The 27,052-nt window shown below is 39.7% G+C and overlaps 1 protein-coding gene across 5 annotated transcripts in view; it reads left to right on the forward strand.

Annotated features, from left to right (window-relative positions):
• The first annotated feature begins 8,303 nt into the window (after positions 1 to 8,303).
• The window catches only part of UPP1 (uridine phosphorylase 1), a 30,005-nt gene continuing 11,256 nt past the window's right edge, over positions 8,304 to 27,052 (forward strand). Inside the window, exons 1-5 of one of the 5 annotated variants that reach the window (XM_043976042.1) lie at positions 8,304 to 8,838; positions 14,765 to 14,829; positions 23,891 to 23,955; positions 25,009 to 25,126; positions 25,856 to 26,014. In XM_043976042.1, the coding sequence (XP_043831977.1) occupies positions 23,918 to 23,955; positions 25,009 to 25,126; positions 25,856 to 26,014 (315 nt within the window). In that variant the 5' untranslated portion in view covers positions 8,304 to 8,838; positions 14,765 to 14,829; positions 23,891 to 23,917. Of the gene's footprint in view, positions 8,839 to 14,761; positions 14,830 to 23,890; positions 24,122 to 25,008; positions 25,127 to 25,855; positions 26,015 to 27,052 lie in introns of those variants that run through there. The other 4 variants (XM_043976046.1, XM_043976041.1, XM_043976043.1 and 1 more) reach the window with 4 other exon arrangements.

Raw genomic sequence — 27,052 nt, forward strand, 5'->3', positions numbered from 1 at the left:
GGAAAACTGCCTGGAAAGGCTCACAGGAGAAACCAACAGGAAAACCCCTCTCTAGTCCGCCCCCCAGAAGCTCACCCACAGGAAAAAAGACCAGCTCCCCTCAGTGAGTATTCCTTTCTACTTTTTTTCCCCTCCCCCAAAATGGAGGTCCTTCAAGCTGGATCAAAGAGTAGTTCCCCTGCTGACATCAGCAGCATAGGTCACTCAGTGCAGGCCAGGTGTGGCCCACATCCAATCATCCCTAGCCCTGGTTCCCCAAACAATACTAGGTCATTCAAGTTGGACCCCTAGGCGTCTGCCAAATTCCATTATTTTACCACAGCCAGAACCATTCCTCCAAATCCTTTGTAGTGCCATACCAAACTCTACACAGCTTAATAGCTCTGTCTCTAGTCATTCCCTCCCTGCCCCGCACATTGGACAGGGGAGTCCACCCTTATACCAGGCTGTTGAAAGTCTACCTAATGTGGATCCTGTAGAAAATGTAAGCTTGACCCAATCTCCCCTGAGGGAGTCCTTGAACAGGAGTGGCACTCCTTGGAGGGGATGTGGGAAAACTGGGGCACTAATGCATTGTTGGTGGAATTGTGAATTGATAAACCATTCTGGGGAGCAATTGGGAATTTATAGGCTAGAGGGCTATAAAACTGTGTATAGGGGGTCAGCTAGGTGGCTCAGTGGATAAAGCACCAGCCCTGGATTCAGGAGCCTCAGACACTTGGCACTTACTAGCTGTGTGACCCTGGGCAAGTCACTTAATCCTCATTGCCCTGTCCCCCCAAAAAACAAAAAACAAAAAACAAAAACATGTGCCAAAACAAAAAAAAGAAAAAAAAACCCAAAAAACTGTGTATTCCCTTTGATCCAGCAATACCACTTCTAGGTCTATATCCTAAAGACCAAAAAAAAATAGAGGTGGGTGAGAGATCTATGTGTATAAAAATATGTATAGTATCTATGGCTTAGCAGCAGTGGCTAAGAATTGAAAATTGAAGGGATGCCCATCAATTGGGGAATGGCTAAAGAAGCTGTGGTATATGATTGTAATGGAATATTATTGTGCTACAAGAAATAACAAGCAGGATGATTTCAGAAAAACCTGGAAAGACTTACATGAACTGATGCAAAGTGAAGTGAGCAAAACCACAAGGACATTGTATACAGTAACAGCTATATTATTGGATAAAGAACTGTGTATGACATAGCTATTCTCAGCAATACAATAAACCAAGACAATCTCAAAGGACTAATGAGGAAGCATACTATCTGCTTCCAGAGAAAAAAATGATATTGTTTGAATACAGACTGAATCATGCTATTTTTTCTTTCTTTCATTCTTTTTTTATTCAAGTCTTCTTGTACAAAATGACTAACATGAAAATGTTTTATATAATTGCATATGTATAACCTATATCTGGTTGGTTACTGTCTCAGAGCAGGTGTAGAAAAAGGAAGGAGGGAGAATTTGGAGCTCAAAATTTTATAAAAAAATGTTAAGAAACTGGTTTTTAACATGTAATTGGGGAAAATAAATGTAAAAGAGTGGTTGGCATCTTCTCCTTTATCTTAAATGAGTTGATTGGGTCAGGAAATTTTGACAAATTTGGAAAAGGGAAAGAGTTATATTTATAGTATGGATAAATTCATTATCAATCTCATTATAATAATCTCCACCTTAGGGAGGTACAGGGGAGGGCTTATCCTAATTTGGAGTTCCTGGGGGCCTAAGCCAACTCCCGAGGAGAGTACCTTTTTCTGTGGAGTGTGTTTTTGAGGTTTACAGATCATAAGGTGAATCTGGGGACAAATTTGGCCTTTTTTGGCCATGTCACTTTCTGATTCCCATGCTTAGTTTCAAAACATCTTAATTTTTCATTTATTTCTAATTTGATTTTCTATAGCCTGTCAGTATATCATTGTTATAGTTTCAGGTCTTCATGGCCTGTCTCCCTATGCTCCTGTTATGGGTACTGATTTATGTGGTTAAGAGAACCTAGCATCCTGACTTGTAAGTTATCCATTAACTCAGGTTTGAATCCCTCTTAGAACTCATATCTGGATTAGAGCTTGGGTCTTAGGTTTTTCTGTTAACTCCTTTTTTTGCCGCCTACATCAATTCCTCAATTAATAAATGGTCAAAGAATATGAACAGGCAGTTTTCAGACAAAGAAATCAAAATTATCTATAATCATATGAAAAATTCTCTAGATCACTATTGATCAGAGAAATGCAAATTAAAACAACTCTGAGGTATCACCTCACACCTATCAGAGTGGCAAATATAACAAAAATAGAAAATATTGGATATTGGAGGGGATATGGGAAAGCTGGGATGCTAATCCACTGTTGGTGGAGTTGCGAAAAGATCCAACCATTCTGGAGAGCAGTTTGGAACTATGCCCAAAGGGCTTATAGAACTGTGCATACCCTTTGATCCAGTAATACCACTGCTAGGTTTATATCCCAAAGACATTCCCCCAAAGAGAAAAAAGATCTATTTGTACAAAAATATTTATAGTAGCTCTTTTTGTGGTGGCTAAGAATTGAAAATCAAAGGAATGCCCATCAATTGGGGAATGGCTAAACAGACGGTGGTATATGATGGTGATGGAATATTATTGCGTTATAAGAAATGACAAGCAGAATGACTTCAGAAAGTCCTGGAAAGACATGTATAAAATGATGTATTGTGGAGTGAGCAGAACCAAGAGAACATTGTACACAGAGACAGCAATATTGTTTGATGATGAACTATAAATGACTTGACTACTCTCAACAATACAATGATCTAAAACAATTCCAAAGGACTATTGATGAAACATACTATCCACCTCAAAAGAAAGAGCTGATATTGATGGAACTGACTGAAGCATGATATTTTTCACTTTATTTCATTTTTTTTCTTTTAATCAAGTTTTCTTGCACAAAATGACAAATATGGTAATGTTTTACATAAATATACATGTATAACCCATATATGATTGTTTGCTGCCTGGGGTGGGGGGAAAGGGAGGGAAAGAGGGATAAAAATTGGAACCCAAAACTATATATAAAAATGTTTATTGTTTTTTTAAAAGTGCCAAAAATTCTATGCTGCTTGTGGAATTAAAAAAAGCAGTGGGGACCACAAATTTATGCTATTCAATAATTTAAAACCGCCAATAATATATGTAAGAGGTGAATCACTCAGTAATTCAATCAACTTATTTTTTTGTACTCCCAGAACTACCTGGCCACTGGATTGAATGCTACTAGGGATATTATTTATATAAGATAGAGAATAAATGACAGAATTTATAACCTAGAACAAACAAGATAGCCCAATTAAAAAGATAATGAATCCCCTACATTGACCAAATGATGAATCCTTCAAAACATCAAATCAAATTTAACATGTGCATTCAATAATGAAGGAGAGAGGGCAGCTAGGTGGCGCAGTGGATAAAGCACTGACCCTGGATTCAGGAGGACCTCAGTTCAAATCCGACCTCAGACACTTGACACTTACTAGCTGTGTGACCTTGGGCAAGTCACTTAACCCTCATTGCCCCACCAAAAAAAACCCAACCCAAAATAGATTCCTACTATTAATTTTAGAGCACCGGCCCTGGAGTCAGGAGTACCTGAGTTCAAATCCAGCCTCAGACACTTAACACTTACTAGCTGTGTGACTCTGGGCAAGTCACTTAACCCCAATTGCCTCACCAAAAAAAAAAATAATAATAATAATAATGAAGGAGGAATGTCCTCAATTGCTCTTGCCCAATCTAGGAAAATTTCCTAGAAAAAGGGGTCAGAAACAATAATAAGAATGGGGTATAACAACTCCTGGGATGGATGACTGTAGTTGTCACTGAAGACATCTAGCCAGGCCAGTAGGATGCACATGAAGGAATCTATAAGCAAGAAAGCAGCTGACTCCAGACACAGAGGCCACTGATGGAAACATAGAGATGGAAGAAGACTTTGGAAACACATTTTGGAGCTTAATTATTTGTCATGTGCTAAGCACAATGCAAGGGCTGTTAGGTGGGCAGTGAATAGAGTGCCTGGGCCCAGAGGCAGGAAGACATCCTCTTGAGCTCAAATCTGGCCCCAGATACTTAACTAGCTGTGTGATGCTAGGCAAGTCACTTAACCCTGTTTGTCTCACTTTCCTCATCTGTAAAATGAGCTGGAGAAGGAAATGGCAAAATACTCCAGTATCTTAGCCAAGAAAACCCAAAACAGGGTCACAAAGAGTCAACATGTGACTGAACAACAGCAAAGCACAATGCAAAGGAAGACAAAAACTGTAACAAAGCACTTTGGGAAGATTCTGAAAAAGGGCGGATATGACTAAAATCATAGGCTGCAAAGAAAAAAAGGCTACTCATTTAGTGGCACAGATTGTGGTAGATATTTCCTTTAAGTTCCTCCTAGTTTCCTTCTTGACAATCTTTCCTCTTAGCACTTTTCCTAACTAACCCTTTCACTTTCTGATATAAGATCTGTAATAGTGAAACAACTCTATAACACTCACTGGACCATCCCTTCCTTCTGTTTTCTTCCTTCTTTGTCCCCTTCATTCCCTTCTCCCTTGGTGGACAAACCATTTCTTAAAACCCCTCTTAGCCTTGTTTTCCTCATTATTGCAATATTCAATCAGCAGTAGTGGCTCCATTTTGCTCTTATCTCCCTTTTTGTGAACTTAAATCTTAAAGTCACCTAAATTTGGAGAAGTCATAAGATTACTCTCCCCATCCTTCCATCCCACCTCCCAAATCACCTGACTTTAAAGAATGTCACAGAACACTCGCTTTTCCTTCTTATCCCTACCCTCACTTCATTATCTCTAGATCTCTTCCTCCAATCAGAAACTAGGTGTCTTAACCCTTTTCATCCTGTGTTTCAGTCCCTCCAAACTGTATATTTTTTGTTTGTTTGTTTGTTTTGGTTTTTGCAGGGCAATGGGGGTTAAGTGACTTGCCCAGGGTCACACAGCCAGTGTCAAGTGTCCGAGGCCAGATTTGAACTCAGGAACTCCTGAATCCAGGGCCGGTGCTTTATCCACTGCGCCACCTAGCTGCCCCCCAAACTGTATATTAACTCCATAAAAACCAAAGTTCTGGGTTCTTGGCTACCTAGGGCCCTGAAGCTGGTTTGTTTTGCAACTACATACTCTGCTAATAAGTAACTCCCTTCTCTGGATGATATTCGGTTTAAACTGTAACACTATAAAGTAGGGCTAGTAGTATTTGAATAACCTTTTATGGCAGGAAAGAAGTGTTTTGTAAATTGTAAAACACTATAGAAATGCTAAGAAATTATCCAGGTGATATTAACATTTTCTTCCCATTTTTGATGCATTCACATAGCAAACAAGCATAGTTCATGGGAGAAAAGTGCTGGATTTGTAGTCAAAGGATCTGGAATCAAATTTGGGCTCTTCAGCTTGGCTAAGATACAATTGCTCTTTAGTAAAATGAAGTCATTGTAATATATGGCTTCTAAGGTCTATTTCATGTCTAAACCTATAAACTCTTATTACTCCTGACTTTCACATATAATTTAGGCCCTTGCTTTTTCCTGAATGCCAATCATCTAATATTTTTTAAGTGTGTTCTTTATTTCTTTAACTCATAATTGTGACAATTGGAGTGACGCCCCCTGCTGGAGAGATACTGTAGGAAAGCTCCGCCCTGAGGAGAAGGCATCTGAGGGCAAGCCATGTAGCTTGGAAGGTCAGTTCCTTGGCGTCAGGAAGTGACTTTGATGTTTCCGGTTTAGACAGGAGGCTTCTGGGAGGAGGAAGGAAGTGTTGGGTCCTTTTTGTTCCTGACCTAGCTATGGCAGGTCGGATGATGGGGTCTCTTAGAAATAGTTAGATTTTTACCTTTCTCTCTGATCATTAAATCCTAACGCTCTTTAATAAATACTTAAAAGTCTAAACTTTTGCTAAAGCTTCTAATTTATTGGTAACCACTCATTAGATTTTTAGAAAGTATAGCTAGATAGCAACTTTACATAATCTTGCTGTAGGTCTCTCCCCACTAGCCACCCCTCCCCCATCCACTCCACCAGCCTTCCCAAGGTCAGACTTTTCTTTTTTATGCATGCATCTGGTCATAGAATATATACTTTTATATAGATCTTCAAAATGTACAAAGTATTTTACTCATGACAGTCTTATGAGACTGATCTTACAAGTATTGTCCCATTATTACTAGGAATTAGAGCTCAGAGAGTTTGTGATTCAATCCAGCATGACATAGGTACTCAATGTTAGAAGCAGGATTTGACCTTTTGCTTCTCAATCAGAAGGCAAGCATTCTTTCTACTAGATAGCAGTTGTTGCCCATTCATTCCCACTTTGTACTGTTCCTTATTACCTATCAAGTCCACTTTAATCTTTTTGGCATTTCATTCAGGGCTGTCCCCAAAATAGTCCCACTCTGCCTTTTCAGATTCTCATATTGCTCTCTTCTATTACTCTCTGTGCTAGCAAAATCAGACTTTTCAATTTTAGCAGACAATTATTAAGTTCTTACTATATAAAAGGTTCTGTGTTATGTACAGGTTCCCACATTTTGCTATTAGTCTGTCTTTGCCAAAGCCCTTGTGGCTGGAATCCCCCACCTGCTGTTCACTTGTTTAAAAAACAACAAAAAAAAATGATAATTTTAATTCTTTGATTCTATCATGCACCTTAGACTGCTGGCTACAGCAGAACAAAGACCACACCTAATAAACACTGTATCTTCTCAGTTTATATGTTGTTTAGTAAATAATTAATGTTTAATGAATAAATGAATAGCAGGTTTATCAAAAGGAATGTGATTTTCCCTGTGATTTCAATACACCTTGTATTTGCATGATGCTTTGTTTAGATTATCTCCATTTATACCCCCTTTCTGACCTCTAAGGGATAGAATGCATATCTTAGATTTAGGGGGACTTAGGTTCAAAGTCAATCCTTGATACAGTCTGGCGCTAGACCATGGGGAAGTCACCTGACAGGTACCAAATTGCATCAGTATGTCATGCATGGGGCCCAGAGTACCTCAGAAGTTTTCTGGGGCACATCAAAGAATCTTCTCCTTGAGAAACTAAACCAGAGGACAGATATGCCTAGAGAGATAAGCAGAACCAGATCGGACTGAGCTAGCTTCGGGACCTGCACCCTTTATTCTGGTCTCCCTTACTCCTGGGGAGATAAGTTTGGGTGTGGCTGCTGCCTTTGTGTCCTGGAGAGATGGCTTGAGAGATCCCTGGCAGCCACCCTTCACCCAATTCCTCCAGTCACCACCAGTGGGGGATGGTCCTCCCTCACTAAAGGAACTTTCCACAGTCAAATGGTCACCCCCCCCCCCCCCAGCGTGCCATCAGTCCTCTATAAAAGTACCTGTCAGCCTCCTGCTGGAGGAGATTGGTATCTCAGAGCCATGTGCTTTGTGTCATGCCTCTCCAGGAGAAGTCCAAGGATTTCTCTTGGTTTCCCTTACCTTCCTTAGTCCGAAAATAAACTACTATCTTATTCTAACTGCTTTTGTGTGCAAGAGGGTGTAATTCTTTAAAGAGGAATTCCTAAGGGCCTCAAGCCCCTACCCCAAACCCCGTACCCCATTTTCCCCCATGACAAGTAGGAGTTTCCAACCTAGGGACTACCTATCAGGGATCCAGATCCTTATAATGGTCCAGAATTTTATTTTTTTTCTTTTACAGTGGCCAATTCTAGCCACTAGTGGCTTTAAATGGTAGGATTTGATTATCCCCAAGTAATCCCATAAAGAGTCCAGGAAATGTATTTAAATATCTATATATAATTTAGTAGGATAATATCAGCTGTTGTTTTATTATTGAGTACTTGTTTTAGAGCCTGGGAAGTCTGAGTAACACTGTTACACATGACCCAAACCCATGTTTCCATGATGTCACAATCCTTCAGCCATCAATGTAGATACTTAATTTCATGCACGTGTAAAGCACTTTAAAGCTTTAAGTGCTAAATAAATGATATTATTATGACTGTTATGTGGGGAGGGAGTGCTTTTCCTCATTAGACATAATTTTAATTTTATTTATTTCCTGAAGAGAAGTTCTGGTTAAAGTCTCAACATTTCCTCCCTTCAGGTCCTTGCAGCCCTATTCCCTCAGCGTCGTTTGCTTCCTTAAGTTAAGTAGACAGAAATAAATACAAAACAGGAATGAGAAAACCAATCTGGGGGCCAGGTAGCAGAGACCTATGACTCACACACCGCTCGCCCTCCACTAGCATCCGCTCTGCACGTACCGGGAAGAAACGACAAGGGTGTTGGGGGAGGGTGGGACTAAGAGATGGAGCCCTCTTCCCAGATCCCGATCCAGGGTACAAGCGGGCACTGCGGCTTTGGGAGCGCCGGTCATTTCTCCAAAGTACCGGGAAACTCCGGGCTGAGAAATTGGTTTGGGCAGCGAGGATGGTGTGGGGGAAAGCGGCCTTTTGGAGGCAGGGAAGGGCGGAGCCAACTGCACTGAGAGTGCCCTGCCTGCCCACTCCGCTCTCTGCCCCTGCTCTCGGTTCCCTGCGCTCCGCGTTCCGCGGGGGGGTGGGGGGGGTGAGAAAATAGACTTTTCCTCCACCCCGCCCCCCGCCTCCCCCCAGGCCGGGAAATAGGCAAAGGCGGAGTATCCTGCCGGGCTTCCCTTTTGCCTCTTGCTAAAATCAGGGCGTGTTCCGGGTGTGATTCAGTGCGGACCAGGCTGCCCAGGCTGAGACAAATCCCCGGGTGCTGCTCTACCTTGCTCTGTTCAGCAGCTCAATTGCTCTCACGCAGCGCAGCTCAGGTGCGCTCCGCGTCAGCTCCTTAGCCTCACCAGGTGAGTCGGGCTACCCAGAGGGATGGCAACTCCATGGGACCTCCAGGGGCACGGGAAGCGGGGAAAAGCGGTGCTCCCTACTTCCCCCTTGCTTCTCCTCGCCTGCTGCACCCCATCTCGCAAACTCATGCCTTTGCGCTGGTGAACCCTATGCCTGGAGTGCTTTCCCGCCTCAGCACAGCCTCCTGCCTTCCTACAAGATTCAGGTCACGTCCCACCCATCGTCGGCAGAAAACCTTTCCCTCTCCGTCCCCCCACTCCCAATTTTTACCCCCGCTCCCACTGCCTTCCCTTTGAGATTATCTTCTATCTTTTTTTTTTTTGCTTATATCTAGCATGCACCTGGTTTTCATGTTATCTATCTCAATATCATGTAAAACTCCTGGGGTCTGGGACTATTTTTGCCTCTTTGTATTCTCCATAGCGTAGTATCTGGCACGTAGTAATCACTTTATTCGTGCTTGTTGACTGACCAACTCCCTCCGAGAAAGAAAGGAAAGCATCCAACCTTGAGAAAAAGATGAAGGAAGGGAACTGCCCCATCATATAAACTCAGGTTTATGTAATTGGTTCTTAATGGCGCTTTCCTTATATTGACTTCATTAGATGGGTTATTATCTTCATTTTAAGTATTGCGGCGCAGAGAGGGCATAGGATCATAGATCTAGATTTGGATGATACCTCAGGCCAACTGGTCCAATCTTTCTCTTCGGACAGATAAAGAAACTGAGGCACCTGTAGATTGTGTTTTGCCTAAAGTCGTACAGGTGGTAAGCGACTAAGGCTTGTAGGCAACTCTTGATTTCATAGTCGGTGGACTTTTCCTTCTCATTGCTTCAAAATCGTACCTGAAGCCATCTACAGGAAACTGTTAAGTTCTTTCTGAAGAGATGGATAAAATGGCCTTAAGACTTCTGAGCAAAAGTGTCGGCAGCACATTCACCCTCACTGCCAAAATGAGGTTTTCTTCTATTTAGTAGTCTTGGAAAGTAGAGGATGGAATTTTTGCTTTCCATTGAAATTAATTTATTTAAGGGAACATCGAATGGGGATGAGGAGGATTGGTTTTTAGCCCCAGGTTAGGATGCTTAGAATATTGTTTTGTCCAAGAGATAACATGCAAATTTCTGAATTCCCCAAAGCAAAATACTTGTAGCAATAACTAATTTTCCTCTATTAGTAAGCATTTATTAAGTACTTATTATATGCCAAGCATTTTGCTAGCATCTGGATGCTGGCAAAAGTAAAACAACTCAGGTCCTCCACGAGCTTTTTATTGGGGAAGATAACAAGTATGGATATGGATGTATGCATGTAGCTATTGTGATGGAAATAGGGAGTGTTTTAGTAGCTGTGGGTTTCTGGCTAGGCTTTACTAGCCAAAGGTAGAGTTCCAGCAGAGTCTTGAAGACTAGAAATTCCAAAGAGGCCAAGAGAGGTAAGAGGGGAGTGCATGGGGATGGTAGTAATAGTAACAATAATTGCTGTTTCTGGTTAGAGTAGAATCATGCCACATAAGGGTCTTAAGATGCCAGTTTGTTAAAATCAATGAAGTAATGCCACAAGTGCTGAGATTTTCAGGAGAAAAAGTACTCATTGTTCTTTAAGTCTACTTGAATAGATTCTGGGATGAAATCATATGTGTAGGTGTTCTCTCACCACACATTTTCATATTGTATAATTCTTGATCATGTCTGTAAAGGCAAGTTTATAGGGGAGCCTCCCATTTGGTGGAGAGATTTCTCATTTGCTATCTTGGTATGCTAATATGTTGTTCTTCCCCTTGTCTTAATACATAAAGTTCTCTAAATATCAATGCATCTATATAACCAATTAGACTTGCTTCACAGCTATTTATATTTAAATGCATGAATTTTGACCAAATAATTGTCATAACTTTTTAGTCCCTTCCTCTAAGTCTACATTAGGATACTTTGTTCATTCATCACCATTTAGCTATAGTTACCATGCCCTCTCTTCTTTGGGTTCTGCTTTTTTTCTCTTTGCATTATTTTCCTGGGAACAAATACATTTTAAACTTCTCATCTTTGGGTGTTACTTTTCCCATCACCCCAACTCACTGTACCCTTTCCCTAGAGCTGAAACCACCTCAAGCTCAACATATCTAGATTGCAAATTAATATTTTCTTCCTTAAACTGAGGTTACCACCATCATCCAGTTACCCAGATTCCTAATTTCAGTCATCCATTACTCTTTCTTCTCTCTCCTCTCCTATATCAAATTAGTTAAGTCTTATAAATTCTACTTCTTCAATATATCCATGATTTTATAAAGTGGCTATTCCTGCCACCTATGACTAATCAAAACCATCGCAATTTTTTTCATCTGGTGCTGAACTTCCTGGTAATGTGGCTGGCTCTCTATTTAGTTAGTGTGAGGTTGGCCTGCTTATGACAGACACATTCTATTACATTGTTTATACCCAAAGCTTTTGCAACTTGATGAGACCTACTAGGATTTGGCTAGGCTGACATTGTTTTCAGAAAGCCACTGAGACTTTATTTGTTTTGTATGAGTCTTAACATTCTTTACCCCTGTATATATCTTCATTGCTTTGAGGCAGCTAAGTGGCAGAATGGCTAGAGTTTTGGACTTGGAGTCAGGAAGACTCAAGTTGGAATCTTGTTTCAGAAATCTGAGGGATTTCCTTATCTGTAAAATGGGGGCAACTAGAGCTCCTTTGGCCCAGAGTTGTTGCAAGGATCAATTAAAATAACTTTAAAATAACTTATCTTAAGTGCTTTGCAAACCTTAAAGCACTTTATACATACCAGCTATTCTTATTATTGCTTCTCATCTGCTGTTTCATCTCATGCAGTTTCATGACTTGAATATGGTTTAATGTGCATGGACTATATTATGACAGTATAGACCTTTTTCTCAATTTCTGGATAGTCCTTGCTCCTGATAGTTAATACTCTTGGAACATTGTTACTTTTTTTTTTTTCCCAAGGCAATGACAGTTAAGCGACATGCCCAGGGTCACACAGCTAGTAAGTGTCAAGTGTCTGAGGCTGAATTTGAACTCAGGTCCTCCTGAATCCAGGGCCGGTGCTTTATTCACTGGACCAACTAGCTGCCCCCAGCATTGTTATATTTGAAGTCAAAGGCCTCAATTTGAACTCTGTCTTACTGTTGTGCTCTGGTGTTGTGGAGTCAGTGGAAACTTGCATTCGAATTCTGTTTCTGGCACTGGTAGTATGGCTATGATCTACTGTATTTCTCTGTTCCTCAAGTTTCCTCATCAGTAAAATGTGGATGATAATACTTAGAGGACCTACTTACAGGGTTGCTACGAAGGTCAAATGAAATCATCTAAGATTCTATGTAAATCTTAGAGTGCTGTATAAATGTATATAAAACTGTTATTATCCTAATAGTGTGCCTTTGGTCAAGCCTTTCCATGACTGTTTCCTAGTCTTTGATCCTTCTTCCAGCTCTAAATTCTAAGATTCAATGAAACATTTGCCCCCTCACCAACCCTGTCCCCCTTTACTCTCTCCCCCCTCTCCCCTTTCCCCATTGGATGCCATTGAAAACATCTATGTATGATCAGAGGCCTGGTAGCATATTTATAAGCATGGATTCTTTTCTAGAAGTCCAGGAGACTTTTTTTTTTTCACCCAATTGTCAACCTGAGTCACTGACCAGTAGGGTAGAATTGGCCTTTTGGAATCATTGAATGTTAGAATTGGAAAGGATCCTGGAGATTACCTAGTTCAGGACTCTTAAAAGGAAGCTGAACACCATGAGCAAGAGTGACTTGTCCAGTGTCCTGAAGATCATTAGTAATAGAGCAAATACTAGACTTAAAATGTTAACGTCATAGAATATCATAACTGGCTTCCCAGTCTAAATACCAGGCTCTGACAATATGTGATTTCTTTTCTTCTCCCATCCTTAATTCTCTCTTTTTCTTATTCCATCTATCCCAGTCATTATTCCCTAACTCTGGCTTTAAAACTCAACTGGGTGGGGGTGGGCAGAGTTCAAATTCAGGCCTCTAACTTCAAATATAATGATGTTGGGGGCAGCCAGGTGGCACAGTGGATAAAGAACTGGCCCTGGATTCAGGAGGACCTGAGTTAAAATCTGGGCTCAGACACTTGACACTTACTAGCTGTGTGATCCTGAGTAAGAAGTATTTCTACTATTTCAACTATGAAATGGGTTGGGCTGTTCATTTCATAACAAGGAATGTTGCAGTTCAAAGGATTTTGGAGAAAGTAGCCCCAAATATATTATCAAAGAAATGTATGACTAGAAAAGGAGATGGGTCAGTCGTGTATTTTGAGGGAATATATATATATATATTTGAGGAAATAGTTCATAGACATCTTGTGTATTTAATTGGTATCCACATAATGGGATGAAAGACCTCCTTGCTTCTGTGGAAGTACATGGGAGTATTGTATTAGGAGTACATGGACAAAGCTTGCACAAGATGAGAAACGATGGTGGGTTGTGATCTTTGCTATTGAAGGTCATAGAATGTTCAAGCTGATGAAGGCTTTAGAGATAATCTAGCACATTTATTTTCCCCACATCACTACATAGTTACTGCTTATCCTGTTAACAATACTTAAATTTTTTCTTTGTAGTATTCTTTTTTAGTCTGACTTAGAATTCCGAGAACAACCCAGTTCTTTACATAGTATATTAATTTTGCATCTTTTCTCCTCTTTTCTTTTTTGACAATAAGTTTAATAATGTCTTTTTGGTTTTACAGGACAGCCATTTATTGATATAACTCCTCTATAGCCCACATCCCCCATAAGTACTCATGTTGATGAAATCACAAACTCAACAAAATACCAAATATATTTATGAAAAATGTATAGTTGCTGAGTTCTACTTTAAAGACATCTCAACAAATATGTGCATTTGAGGAGTTCTAATTTTTTTTATGTGTAGTGGTCATTTATGTAGCCTCTGCACAAAATTACCTCAAATTTCTTCTTAAATGTTTGCTAATTAGATTGTTTTTGTGTACTTTTTTTTTTGTTTTTTTTTTTGCGGGGCAATGGGGGTTAAGTGACTTGCCCAGGGTCACACAGCTAGTAAGTGTTAAGTGTCTGAGGCCGGATTTGAACTCAGGTACTCCTGAATCCAGGGCCGGTGCTTTAACCACTGTGCCATCTAGCTGCCCCCGTTTTTGTGTACTTTTGAAAAGGATTTTTTTTTAGAAGAACATAATTGATACTATTTGGTCCTATATTTACTGTTGCTATATTTCCTTGCCTTTCTGCATCATCCCTCTTTGATCCTTAGTGAATGGCTCCTTCTGTACCTCTCTTCTCCCAATCATTTTTAAATGACAGAAGAAAACTCTCTGGACTTTGAGTAATTACAGGATCACCCCTTTTCTTAATCCTATAATTAAGCTGGCTGTTGGGGGAGTTAACAAATGTTAATTACCTGAGTAGTCCAGTACAAATGACTATGCCAAAAGATACATTCTTTTGTAAATTCACTTCCTCTTTTTAAAAAGTACCTTTTTCTGTTTTCCTGCTCTGACTGGTCTTATCTAAAACTGCTTTGTGGGAGAGATTTTTACACACATACACATACGCTATCTGTGGAACTGTGAAACATGTATCCATCATATGTGTCACACTTTTGAATAGATAAATAAACTGCAGTTTACCTTATTTGGCTTATTCCTGAAGTGGCTAACCAGCTCCATGAAAATTCTTGCAATAGTATCTTGTTATTTACATATTCCCTCCCCCTTCCCATTTCTTTCCCTCTTACTCCTGGAGGGCAAGGACTGATTTATTTTTTTTATACCCTGGCGCTCAGTAAACTCTTAATTAACATATGCTCTTTCTTTAATAGTTGTGGGTTGATTGAATGCTTAAATGAATTCACATTACTCTACCTTTATGCTTTTTTCCCCCTCAGGGTCCAGCTTGAAGGTCAAGAATGGCAACTCAGGAAAAGAAACCAGAAAATCTGGAGTCTTCTGGGTAAGATCTGAAACTGAATGGCTCTTTACAGGTTAAGCATTATGTTACTAGCCTCATTTATCATGCAAACCACCAGATTCAGTGTGGCATAGCTTATCAAGAGGTGGCTTCAGGTCCAGGAAGAAGTGGATTTAAATCTCACCTCTGATCCTACTAGCTTTGTGATCCTGGGCAATCAGTGCTCTCAGCAACTAACTCTTAAGACTTAAGTTTCAGTTAACGTTTCCTAAACTGAATTTACACAGGTCTAGTCCCTAGTCTGTCTTATCACCAAAATTAGACCTAACACAGACCTCTTTTTAAGTATGTTGATGTTTTAGCAGTTTTCCCCAGACCCTCAGGTTTAAGCAGAGCTTAAGATGGGATTACTAACCTGTCTGGAAAAAGGCCAGTTTCCACACATGTATATCACAATGTAATTTTATAGCTTATTCCTTTCTAACTACTTTATCACTTGACAGGATGACAATTCGTTAAATGCCAGCATATTCTCAACAAGTGGCTTATCTTTGTTTCTTCTTTTGGGGTTTTAGCTCTTAATAGTGTACAGCACATCATTAGGGTTGCTTGGCCCTTCAGTGTTCTTTCATAGTTCTCACCAAATAAATCATAATTTAAAAAACTTCCATTTTTTCCCCCAAGCTAGTTTGCCTATCTGATTCTGAATCTTGAATTCTTCCTTTAATTCAGCTCCATTATTATAGTTCTTTCATCCTATGATTTTTGTTTCCTCTTCATTTGTTGGGTTGTTGCAAGTCAGGAGAAGAAACGAAAGCTAGAGAAATTAATTTCTTGTCTTCTGATTCTGCTGCTGAGTCATTGTCATTTATCAGTTGTTTATTTCCTTTTCTACAGAATAAGGGTAATGACTTCTTTCATTTCTATCTTTCCTTATTCACATTAATGGGAATTAAATTAATGTCTCAATCATTTATCTCCAAACCATATATTATGGATTATATATGGTGGAAAGACAGCTGGATTTGGAAACTTGGTTTCTAGGACTGCCTTATTAGCCCTGTGACTTTGGGGAAGGTCTTTAACTTCTCTGGACTTTACAGTTTCTTTATCTGTAAAATGATGATGTTTGGGGTCACTGATAGTTCTGAATCTATGATTCTTTGATCTGTCCTTGCTATATCTATATTATGGACTCTTATTGTCTAATACAAAGATGCAAGATTGTGATATGAAATTTATGGCACTATTTTGAATTAGTTGTTAAACTAACCTTGGTGGTATGTGTTGTATTTGTGATTAATGAAGAGTCCTCAGATTTAAGTTAAGTAATGAGCATAGAATGTGAAAACAGGGGAGAATTTTAGAGCCCAGTTAACATTTAGTCTACTGTTTCCTCTAGTCTCCTCACTTGGTTTTACAGGTCATCTTGTCCATTTAACTATAGATAATAAATATACATATGTGTTTAGTTAGTGTTTGACAGTTTTTCTTTGTAATCTCCTTTTTAGTCAGTCTCACATTTTGATGAGCACCCTATTTCATCATGTTGTATATTAATGTTTCATTGCTTTATTCTTGTTTTAAAAATATTTTTCCCTTTATATCTCTCCCCTTCCATTCCCCTGTGTGAGCTCACATGTGCACACACACACACACATACACACTCACTCAAAAAATTCTCCATTGTAATAGAGGAGAATGGTTATACCAAACCAAGTGGATATCTGACAGTTTATGTACCACTCCATACCTGTGATCTCTTGTCTTTTTACTGCACACTCCTCCACTTTTCTACCAAAAGGAAGAAAGTACATTTCTTCATTTCTCCTCTGGGTTTATTAAGATTGGTCATTGCCATTACAGTACTCAGTGAATTTAACTTCTGCATCTTTTTTACTTTCTATATTTCTACTTTTTCTTCAGAGAAAGGAAGAAAAAAGGCACGATACTGAAGTTTTATGAATCAGTCAACTCACATTCAATCGGTTGCTGTCTTTTCGTTTATATCATTACAACCTATCATGCCTTTGAACATTTCTTTACACTTAAATGGATAATACTGTAGTTCTAGCCTCCCTCACCTCTTGTCTGAACTATTACAACTGTCTTTGAATTAGACTATTTGCAGTTTCTCCCATCCAGTCCATTCTCCATGTGGTTGCCAAAATAATCTTTTTTTTGGGGGGGGAGGGGGAGACAATGAGGGTTAAGTGACTTGCCCAGGGTGACACAGCTAGTAAGTGTCAAGTGTCTGAGGCCGGATTTGAACTCATATCCTCCTGAATCCAGGCCCGGTGCTTTATCCACTGCGCCACCTAGCTGCCCCCAAAATAATCTATCTAAAGCATAAGTCTAGGGGCAGCTAGGTGGCGCAGTGGATAAAGCACCAGCCCTATTGCCCCACAAAATAAAAAAAAAAATAAAGCATAAGTCTATGTCACTTCTACTTGAGGACCTTCAATAGTTCCTTATCACCTCTAAGATAAAATAGAAAAATTCTTTGACTTTGACTTTTTTTTTTTTAAGTGAGGCAATTGGGGTTAAGTGACTTGCCCAGGGTCACACAGCTAGTTAAGTGTTAAGTGTCTGAGGCTGGATTTGAACTCAGGTTCTCCTGACTCCAGGGCCTGTGCGCCACCTAGCTGCCTGACTTTTACTTTTAAAGCCTTTTAGCCTCCAGCCAACCATTTTAGGCTTATTGCAAATTCCTTCTTCTCACACATTCTGTGTTCCAGCCAAACTGGCTCCCATTGTACTCTGAATTGGCTTTCCATCTCCTCCATATCTTTGCATAGTTTCTCTTTTTCTCTGAAATGACTTCACACCTTACCCTTGCCTCTCAAGAATTCCTTCCTGGCTCCCTTGAGGCTCAGTTTATGTTACCTCCTACTGGCATCATCCTCTATGAACCCTTTCTTTAGCTTGTTGGTATTCTTTCTTTCCCTTGTTAAATGATCACTGCTAACTTATCTGTTTACTTATGCTATCCCTCCAGTAGAATGTAAAACTCCTTGAGAACAAAAGCTAGTTTTGGTTTTGTCTTTGTATCATTAATGTCTTAACACAGTGTTTGAAACATATAAACTCTTTTTAAAATAATATATATTGTTTTGCGCGGCAATGAAGGTTAAGTGACTTGCCCAGGGTCACAGAGCTAGTAAGTGTCAAGTGTCTGAGGCCGCATTTGAACTCAGGTTCTCCTGAATCCAGGGCTGGTGCTTTATCTACTATGCCACCTAGCTGCCCCTAAAATAATATTTTTAATAATATTTTTGTTTTTCCCCAATTATATATAAAACCATTTTTAACCATTTAAAAAAAGTTTTGAATTCCAAATTCCCCCCTTCCATATTAGTCATTTTGTGAAAGAAAACTTGAACTAAAAAAAGAAAGAAAGAAAGTGAAAAATAGTAGGCTTTGATCTGGATTCAGAAGCCATCAGTTCCTTCTCTGGAGGCTAACAGCATTTTTCATCATGAGTCTTTTGGAACTGTATTGGATCATTGTATTGCTGAGAATAGTTAAGTCACAGTTGATCATCATACCATATTGTTATTATTGGGTACAAAATGTTCTCCTGGTGCTGCTCACTTCAATCTGAAAGCTATAAAATCTTAATAAATCCTTGTTGAATTGGCCTGGATTAATCTGGGACACCTTTCAGAGAATGTATATTGAGTGCCACATTTTTCATTGTGTTAGTTTGACAAACTTAGTCACTAAAATATATCTCAGCAATTGCAGTAGAACTACTGGTTCTTTGTGAGGCATCTCTCACATCTCTCAGAGATGTGACTATGTTGTTACAATATTCGCTCTGAAATTGCTTTATGGGTATTCAATCAATCTCCGGATTTATTAGTGCATAGGTAAATAGCGAGAAGAAAAACTGCTCAGAAAGTAAAGATTCATGTTGATGGGAATGAGGGACCGAATCCCTAGGAACAAGTGTTTGGCAAAGAAAGAGCTGGTATGCTTTTTATTTTTTCATTCTTAGGGAGTGAACTTATGCACCAAGGGCTACCTATCTAAGGATGCTTTGGGTGTCCTTTTTATTTTGATCATAAGATGGGAGATTGGGAGTGGGGACAGGATGTTTGAATGATGGGAGGGTGAAAGATTAAGGAAACAATGAAAAAGATTTTTTGTATTTTATCTTTGGGTCACTATCCCCTTCTATCTGCGTGCTAGCACCTCTGACATTCACTGGAATAATCAAGTTGGCTCACACCCAATTTCTTGGAACTTTCCAGAAACTCACTAGCCTCTGACTTTGTAGGGCCTGTTGTTTGGCACTGTATAAACACTAAACAATGCACTCTGTAATACTTTGTCAGCATTTGAACCATTAAAAAAAAAAAATGAGTCAGCCTTACAGTGAGAGAGACTCATAACCTGGGAGTTTCCTGAGAAGGTATGTATTTATTCTTCTTAGTATTTTGTTGGGGTAATATAATCTCAGAGACATGAGACTCAATTATATTGTTATAATATTTAGGACCTTATGGGAGGGAGGAGCAGCATCAACCATAAATATTTATTATTGCTTATTACGAATACAAAGCCGGCTTTCAAACCAGGAACACTTGACTTAGTCACTTAACTTCCCAGGGTTCTGATCAACTCTCTAAGACTAATTTTTAGAGAAGGAGCTGTTCTTTTTTTGGTAGCGGGAGTTTTCTCATTTGAGAGTTCCTTCTACTAATGAAATCCTAAACCCAGTCCCATTTTGGTCCCCTCTGATATATAGGACACACATCATACTGGCCCTGGAGAGACAAAGAGATACAAAGCACAATCCCCACCCTTAAAGGTCTTATAGCCATGTTGGGGAGGCAGGTAGCCATTGGTGCATAAGGGCCTACTCCCCATGAATGAAAAAATAAAAGGCACGTCTGCTCTTCACCAAACACGTGTTTGCAGGGATTCAGTATCTTGCTCCATTAGCATGAATCTTCACTTTCTGAACAGTTCTTTTTCTTTCCTGAGGGTGAGTGAGATGACTGGCATTGTTTTAGGGGAGTATTTTTGTAGTCTGGCAATGATGGAAGTTGGAATATATGAAGTTGAGTTAAGGAATGAGTGGGTCGTGAATGAACCGAGGCAGCAAAACTAGACTAATCCATTGTAAAAATATCCCTCAGAAATTTTCTTCCCTATTTAGTAAATTTCACTGAGAATGTTTGCAAATTAAATTACAAGTATTCTGCACTTATGTAGTGTCACAGTTGAACACTTTTAAAGTCATTAAAAATTATTCCATATTCCTAAATATTCATTAGAGATAATTTGCCCAGGGTTTATTAATAAACTGAAACCATCAAGTGTTCCATCAATATATACTATTCCATCACTGAGAGTGCGTGCAACTTTGGTGGTCAGAAAGAGCTAAAACTCCTCTTAATGTGCTTTATTTAACACTAGAATCATTTCTGTTAGCCCGCTTATTTCTTGATTCCACTGGATGTGGTCATGTCAAATTCCATCTTTGTAGGCTAGTGTGTGTGTATGTATGTGTAGCGTTTATCTTCTATACTGTAGACTAATTCTCCATAGAAGCATATAGCCTTCTTATAGTTTTTGGTTCTGTATTAAAATCAAGGTGAATTGTTTATGCAAAGATATGTTGTTGTTCAGTCATGTCCAACTCTTCATGATGCCATTTGGGGTCTTTCTGGCAAAGATACTGGAGTGCTTTGCCATTTCATTCTCTAGTTCATTTTACAGATGAGGAAATTGAGGCAAACAGAGTTAGGTGACTTGCCCCGGGGTCACACAGCTAGTAAGTGTCTGAGGCCAGATTTGAACTCAGGAATATGGGTCTACCATCTGACTCTAGACCATGTGTTCTATTCACTATGCCACTTAGCTGCACCATGTTATAGATATAATCTAAGTTATCTGCTAAATCTGTGCTAACAGCAACTCATTTTTGGGAACAATCTCATTGGTCTTTCTCATCTGGGCTTCATGAGGAATCACTCATCTGGGCTTCATGAGGAATCACTCATCTCTAGATTCCTGGAAAGAAACTGGCCTTGCTATTAATGAAGTTTTCGATCTTGGGCTAGTTGGTTAACCCCACTGAATTTTGGGTTCCTCTACTGTGGTTGGATTAGAATAATATTTGAATCAACAAGTCAACAAGTCTTTATTTTTATTTATTTATTTTGAAGGGCAATGAGGGTTAAGTGACTTGCCCAGGGTCACACAGCTAGTAAGTGCCAAGTGTCTAAGGCTGGATTTGAACTCAGGTCCTGCTGAATCCAGGCCTGGTGCTTTATCCACTGGGCCACCTAGCTGCCCTCAACAAGTCTTTATTGATCACCACTCTAAATAACGCACTAAGTGCTGGGGCAAAAAAAAAAAGTCTCTGATCTCCAGGAGGTTACAATCTAATGGAAAACACAGTAGGCAAACAACTGACAAAGGATAAATCAGAGATAATCATGAAAAGGGACTAGCATTAAGGGGCTTTGGGAAGAACTTTTTTTTTTTGGGGGTGAGGCGATTGGGGTTAAGTGACTTGTCCAGGGTCACACAGCCAGTAAGTGTCAAGTGTTTTAGGCTGGATTTGAACTCAGGTCCTCCTGAATCCAGGGCTGGTGCTCTATCCACTACACCACCTAGCTGCCCCTAGGAAGAATTTTTTGAACAAGGTTTAATCTTAGCTAACATTTGAAAGAAGCTGGGAAACTAGGAGATAGAAATTTCCAGTCATGGGAGACATTCAATGAAAAGACACGGAGGTGAGAGATGGAACATAGCAAAGGAGTATTGGATCCCAGAATATATGGAGGGCACTAAGAAGTAAACATACCAGAAAAATGGGAAAGGGCCAGGTAATGAAATGCTTTGAAAACCAAAAAGGATGATTTCCTGTTTGATCCTGCAGGTAATAGGGAGCCACTAGAGTTTACTGAATAGAAGGGTGACATTGTCAAGCCATTTCTGAAATTATATCATCCTATGACTACATGCCGTGAAGCAGTCAGGTGGCACAGTGGATAGAGTGCCTCAGTTCAAATCTGGTCTGAGACACTTAATAGCTATGTCATCCTGGGCCAGTCACTTGACCCTGCTTGCCTCAATTTTCTCATCTGTAAAATGAGCTGGAGAAGGAAATAGCAAAACCACTGAAGTATCTTCACCAATAAAATCCCAAATGGGACACCACTGAAATGACTGTTCCTTCTAAAATAGGGCAATTATATCTTTAGTAGGAAAATCTAGATGAAATCTCAGATAATCCAGCCTAACTCCTTCATTCTGTAGATGAGTAAACTGAGGCCCAGAGAAGTTAAATGATGCCTGTACTAATAAGGACCTAAGTCATTAAAGTTTGTTCAAGGTGTGACATACATGATCTGAAGAAGGATTATTATTAGGTCTAGACTGAAGACCAAAAAAAAAAATGTAGTTGGATAAACTGCTAGTTTAGTTTCAAGCTTGTGAATTTAATCTTGGCTTTGACATACATTTGGTTTTTTTATCTGGGGATTACTTGACCCTGTCTTTAAGTGTTATTTAAATAATAAGTAATAATAAGTGCACAGACATCGCATTCTATCTTAACCTAATTGATGCTTTTCTTTCTTATTTAACTTGCAGCTTATACTTTACACTTCTTTAATTGTTATCTGTAATTTAGTTATCTACACTTTGTATCTCCCTTGTCCTTAGTAAGGTGCTCTGGACAATGGAGACATTTAGTAAATAAATGTTTGTTGAATTGAATTCAATTGAAATTCAAAGGAGCTAGCAGATGTTCCCGGCAAGGTATTCCACTTTATCTGTGAAGAGAGGCAGTGGATATAGAATTGGGGAGCAGATTCTGAGTAGATAAGGATATGAGAAGTTCTAGGCAAATCTCCTTAACCCCCTCTTTTTTCTGTTTCATTTCTAAAATGAAGAGTGCTGAAGTCGATGATCTCTGAGTCTTCCAACTCTGATTTTCTGATTCCAGTAACCAGAGGAAAGATCATGTTCCATCCCCCCCTTATTTTTTTTTTTTTGGTGAGGCAATTGGGGTTAAGTGACTTGCCCAGGGTCACACAGCTAGTAAGTGTTAAGTGTCTGAGGCTGGATTTGAACTCAGGTCCTCCTGAATTCAGGGCCGGTGCTCTAACCACTGAGCTGCCGAGCTGCCCTCCCATCCCTTTTAATTTACATTCCCTTTATGCCCACCCCAATTTATGGACAAAAGTATTTATTTATAAGCAAACATCAAGTCTCCTAGTGAGACATTTTCAGCATTTTAATTCAGATGAGAATTAGTGTGGAATGCCAGAGTTTGAGGCAGGAGATCTGGGTTGGGCCAGTCCTCAGATGCTCCCTTGTACTCTGATGATGGACTCAAAGTGAACCTCAGTTTCCTTTATTATAAATGGAGATAATATAATAATTACATATGGATAATAATATATCTACTAGTCATCTTAAGGAGTTGTTACAAGGAAAATGTTTTGCAAATCTTAAAACATGACATAAATGTGATTTTATTATATGAAGTATAGAACTAATCCTGGTCCCATGCCTCTCGTTTTTATTTGTCTTCTTTTGAAATTTTGTGCTTCTCCTTCACTTCTTCCTCTTTTTTTTTTTGCCTCCTTTTCTGTCCCCTGATAATGATTTTATTTCCTAACTCATCTCAACAATGTCCCCAGACCTTTTGACCCAGTGCTTGATTCTATTAATAACCATAGAACTGGAAGGAACTTTAGAGAACTTTTTGTTCAACCCCACCGTTTCCAGTGAAGGGCCAGGAAGGCTAGGAAGCAGCAGCGCCAGCACTGAAAGTCAGTCTCCTGACTTGATTTTGACATGTATTTTAATTTTTATTCCTAGCCCTTAGAGTAATTAATAAATTCTCTCTCTCTCCCTCTCCTTCTCTCTTCCCTTCTCCCTCCCTTGCTCTCCCTCCTTCTCCCTCCCCTTCTCCCTCCCTTGCTCTCCCTCCTTCTTCCTCATTCACTCCCTCCCTCCCTTCCTCATTCCCTCCATCCAAACCTCCCTTTTTCCCTACATCCCTGTCTCCTCTTGTCCCTCCCTCTCTCCCTTTCTCTATCCCTTTTCCTTCCTCTTTCTCTTTTCATTCCAGATTCAGCTCTCTTTTCACTATGCAACAATGAGATGGCAGAGAAACATCAAGGAAAATAATATAAAGTGCAATAAGTGGGCTAGCAGCATGTCTTTTCCATTCTGAACTGTTACCTGTGAACTGATTAGTTCTAATATCTCATTCGAGCTCCTCATTTCTCTCCTCCCCCCACCATTTCCATTTAAGGGTGCCAATGAGATAAATACATGCTTCTTGTTTGACCAATTCCAGGTTAATTTGAGTAGTCCATTGGACCTAGAAACACTACCAAAATCTAATGCTAATGTTCAACACTCAAACCCAGGCCCCGTAACATAAACCTGCTATACTAGGTTTGCAACCTAAAATCATCATAAACCCCTCCTCCTCACTAAACCTTTTAACTAGGTGTTGCTTTATTTAATGACAACCTTTTGATATGGTGGGGAAATGGGGTACGGTTTGGGGTTCTTGGGAATTCCTCTTTAAAGAATTACACCCTCTTGCACACAAAACGTCGAAGGGAAGGGTAGGGGGAGGGAAACCATGAAAGAAATCCTTGGACTTTTCATGGGGAGATTTGGCATAAAGCACATGGCTCAGAGGTACCAAATCTCCTCGAACAGGAGACCGGAAGGTACTTTTATAGAGGACTGATGGGGGTGGACCACCTTCCTGTGGAAAGTTCCTTTAGTGAGGGAGGACCATCCCCCACTGGTGGTAGCTGGGGGAATTGGGTGAGCAGTGGAGGACCATCCCCCACTGGTAGTGACTAAAGGAATTGGGTGAGGGGTGGCTACGGATCCCTCTTCAGAACACAAAGGCGGAAGCCACACCCAAATTTATCTCCCCAGGGTAAGGGAGACCAAAATGAAGGGTAGGAATCCCAAACTAGCTCAGTCAGATTTGGTTCCGCTTATCTCTCTATCTGTCCTCTGGTTTAGTTTCTCAAGGAGAAGATTCCTTGGTGTGCCCCAGAGAAATTCTGGGGTGCTCTGCGCCCCATGACGCTTTCAATTATTATTATCCCTACTTTATAGGCCTTCTTTCCATAAGCTAGTAATTTCACATAGCCTCTTCTGAAAGATGTATATGCATTAAAAAAAATAAACCTTTTGCTCTGTATTCTTTTATAACAGTGAACACTTAGTTCACCTTTCAAACCCAAATATTTCAGAAATGAAAGAAGATTTTCTTTACCATTTCAATCTTGGGACTGGAACTCATGATTTACAGGCCATGTTTGGAGATGTAAAGGTAAACATATGCATTGAAATTTTTTTTCTTTATTTAATTTTCTTTATTTTTTGGTTATATTTAAGTTCTCAACTGTCTCCCTCACTCCCATCCCATCCTGCACTAGAGAAGGCCTCCCTCTCTCTCTCTCTCTCTCTCTTACACACACACACACACACACACACACACACACACACACACACACACACACCCCAGTTTTTTCTCTGAAGGTGGATAGCATCTTCTTCCTTCATGGGTCCTTTGTAGTTGATATGAATGATACTCAGAATAACAGTCACAGTTCTTCAAACAATATTGCTGTTACTGCATATACAACATTTTCTTGGTTCTGCTCATTTAACTCTTCATTATTTCGTGCAAGTCTGTCCATGTTTTTCTGAAATCAACCAACATCATTTCTTGCAGCACACCAGTATTCTATCATAATCATATGCCACAATTTGTTTAGCCATTACCCAACTGATGTGCATCCTCTCAAATTCTAGTTCTTTGCTACCACAAAGAGCTTTTCCTTTTTCCCTCATCACCTTGGGAAACAGACCTAATAGTGGTATTGCTGTGTCAAATTTTATACAGATTGTTCTTATAGCAACATTTTTTTTTTTTTACTTAGAGAGGTGTTCAAGATATTTAATATTTTGTGGTACTTGATATGTTGCAAAAAAAAAAAAAGGACAATTCTGCGTGTCATTTGGTATTTATGTCTTGTTTATGTGATCTCCCTGTTAGTTTGTATGTGTTGGAGGAAGTCCTGCTCGGATGAAAGCTTTCATTAGCTATATAGGTGAAGAGCTGGGACTTGCACAACCTGGCATGGACCATCCTAACATTTGTGAAGGAACTGACCGCTATGCCATGTATAAGATTGGACCTGTGTTATCAGTTAGTGTAAGTACAATATCATTTGTTAATTAACTTGATTAATTCCTCTTTTTTTGCAAGCCACACTCATGCCTCTTCCTAATTTACAGGAGTGGGGAAAATCCTGACTCTGGTTATTTGGAAAATCTATTATGAGATGGTAGAGTTGCTTCTGGGGTTGGGAATTTCAAAGCATTCCCTTCAGATTATTTAATTGGAAATGAGTTGGTTGAGGTGCTACTTGAGGTTGGGATTTTTTAGGTGATTATTCATTGAATTGGAAATGAGCTGGTAGGGGTCCTACTGGGGTTGGGAATTTCAAAGCATTCTCTTTAGGTTATTCATTGAATTGGAAATGAGATAGTAGGGGTGCTATCTGGGGTCGTGAATTTCAAAGCATTCCCTTTGGAAGTCTCCACTCCTTGGATTTACTTAAGTAGAAAGGCTGATTGTGAAGTAAATTAGTATAAATTTCTGCTGAGTAGGGGTAGGTAGAGCACTGGTGGATTTGGGGGAGGATTAGAAATTGGAGAATAGGAAAATGGGCTGGTTTTGATAATGTCCCCTGAGGCAGGACCCACATTAGTGATATCTAAATTCTGGAGTGTTGGAGTGTTTAAATGACTTTTGTCTCCTTGATCTCTGGTCTTTATTTCCTTTGAGTCTCTTGACCAAATGATGGCAGTATTACAAATAAATAAGTTATAACTTTCTTTCTTTCTTTCTTTCTTTCTTTCTTTCTTTCTTTCTTTCTTTCTTTCTTTCTTTCTTTCTTTCTTTCTTTCTTTCTTTCCTTCCTTCCTTCCTTCCTTCCTTCCTTCCTTCCTTCCTTCCTTCCTTCCTTCCTTCCTTCCTTCCTTCCTTCCTTCCTTCCTTCCTTCCTTCCTTCCTTCCTTCCTTCCTTTCCTTCCTTCCTTCTTTCTTTCCTTCTTCCTTCCTTTCCTTCCTTCCTTCCTTCCTTCCTTCCTTCCTTCCTTCCTTCCTTCCTTCCTTCCTTCCTTCCTTCCTTCCTTCCTTCCTTCCTTCCTCCCTCCCTCCCTCCCTCCCTCCCTCCCTCCCTCCCTC

Source organism: Dromiciops gliroides, chromosome 1 (assembly GCF_019393635.1).
Source record: "Dromiciops gliroides isolate mDroGli1 chromosome 1, mDroGli1.pri, whole genome shotgun sequence".
Classification (NCBI taxonomy): domain Eukaryota; kingdom Metazoa; phylum Chordata; class Mammalia; order Microbiotheria; family Microbiotheriidae; genus Dromiciops; species Dromiciops gliroides.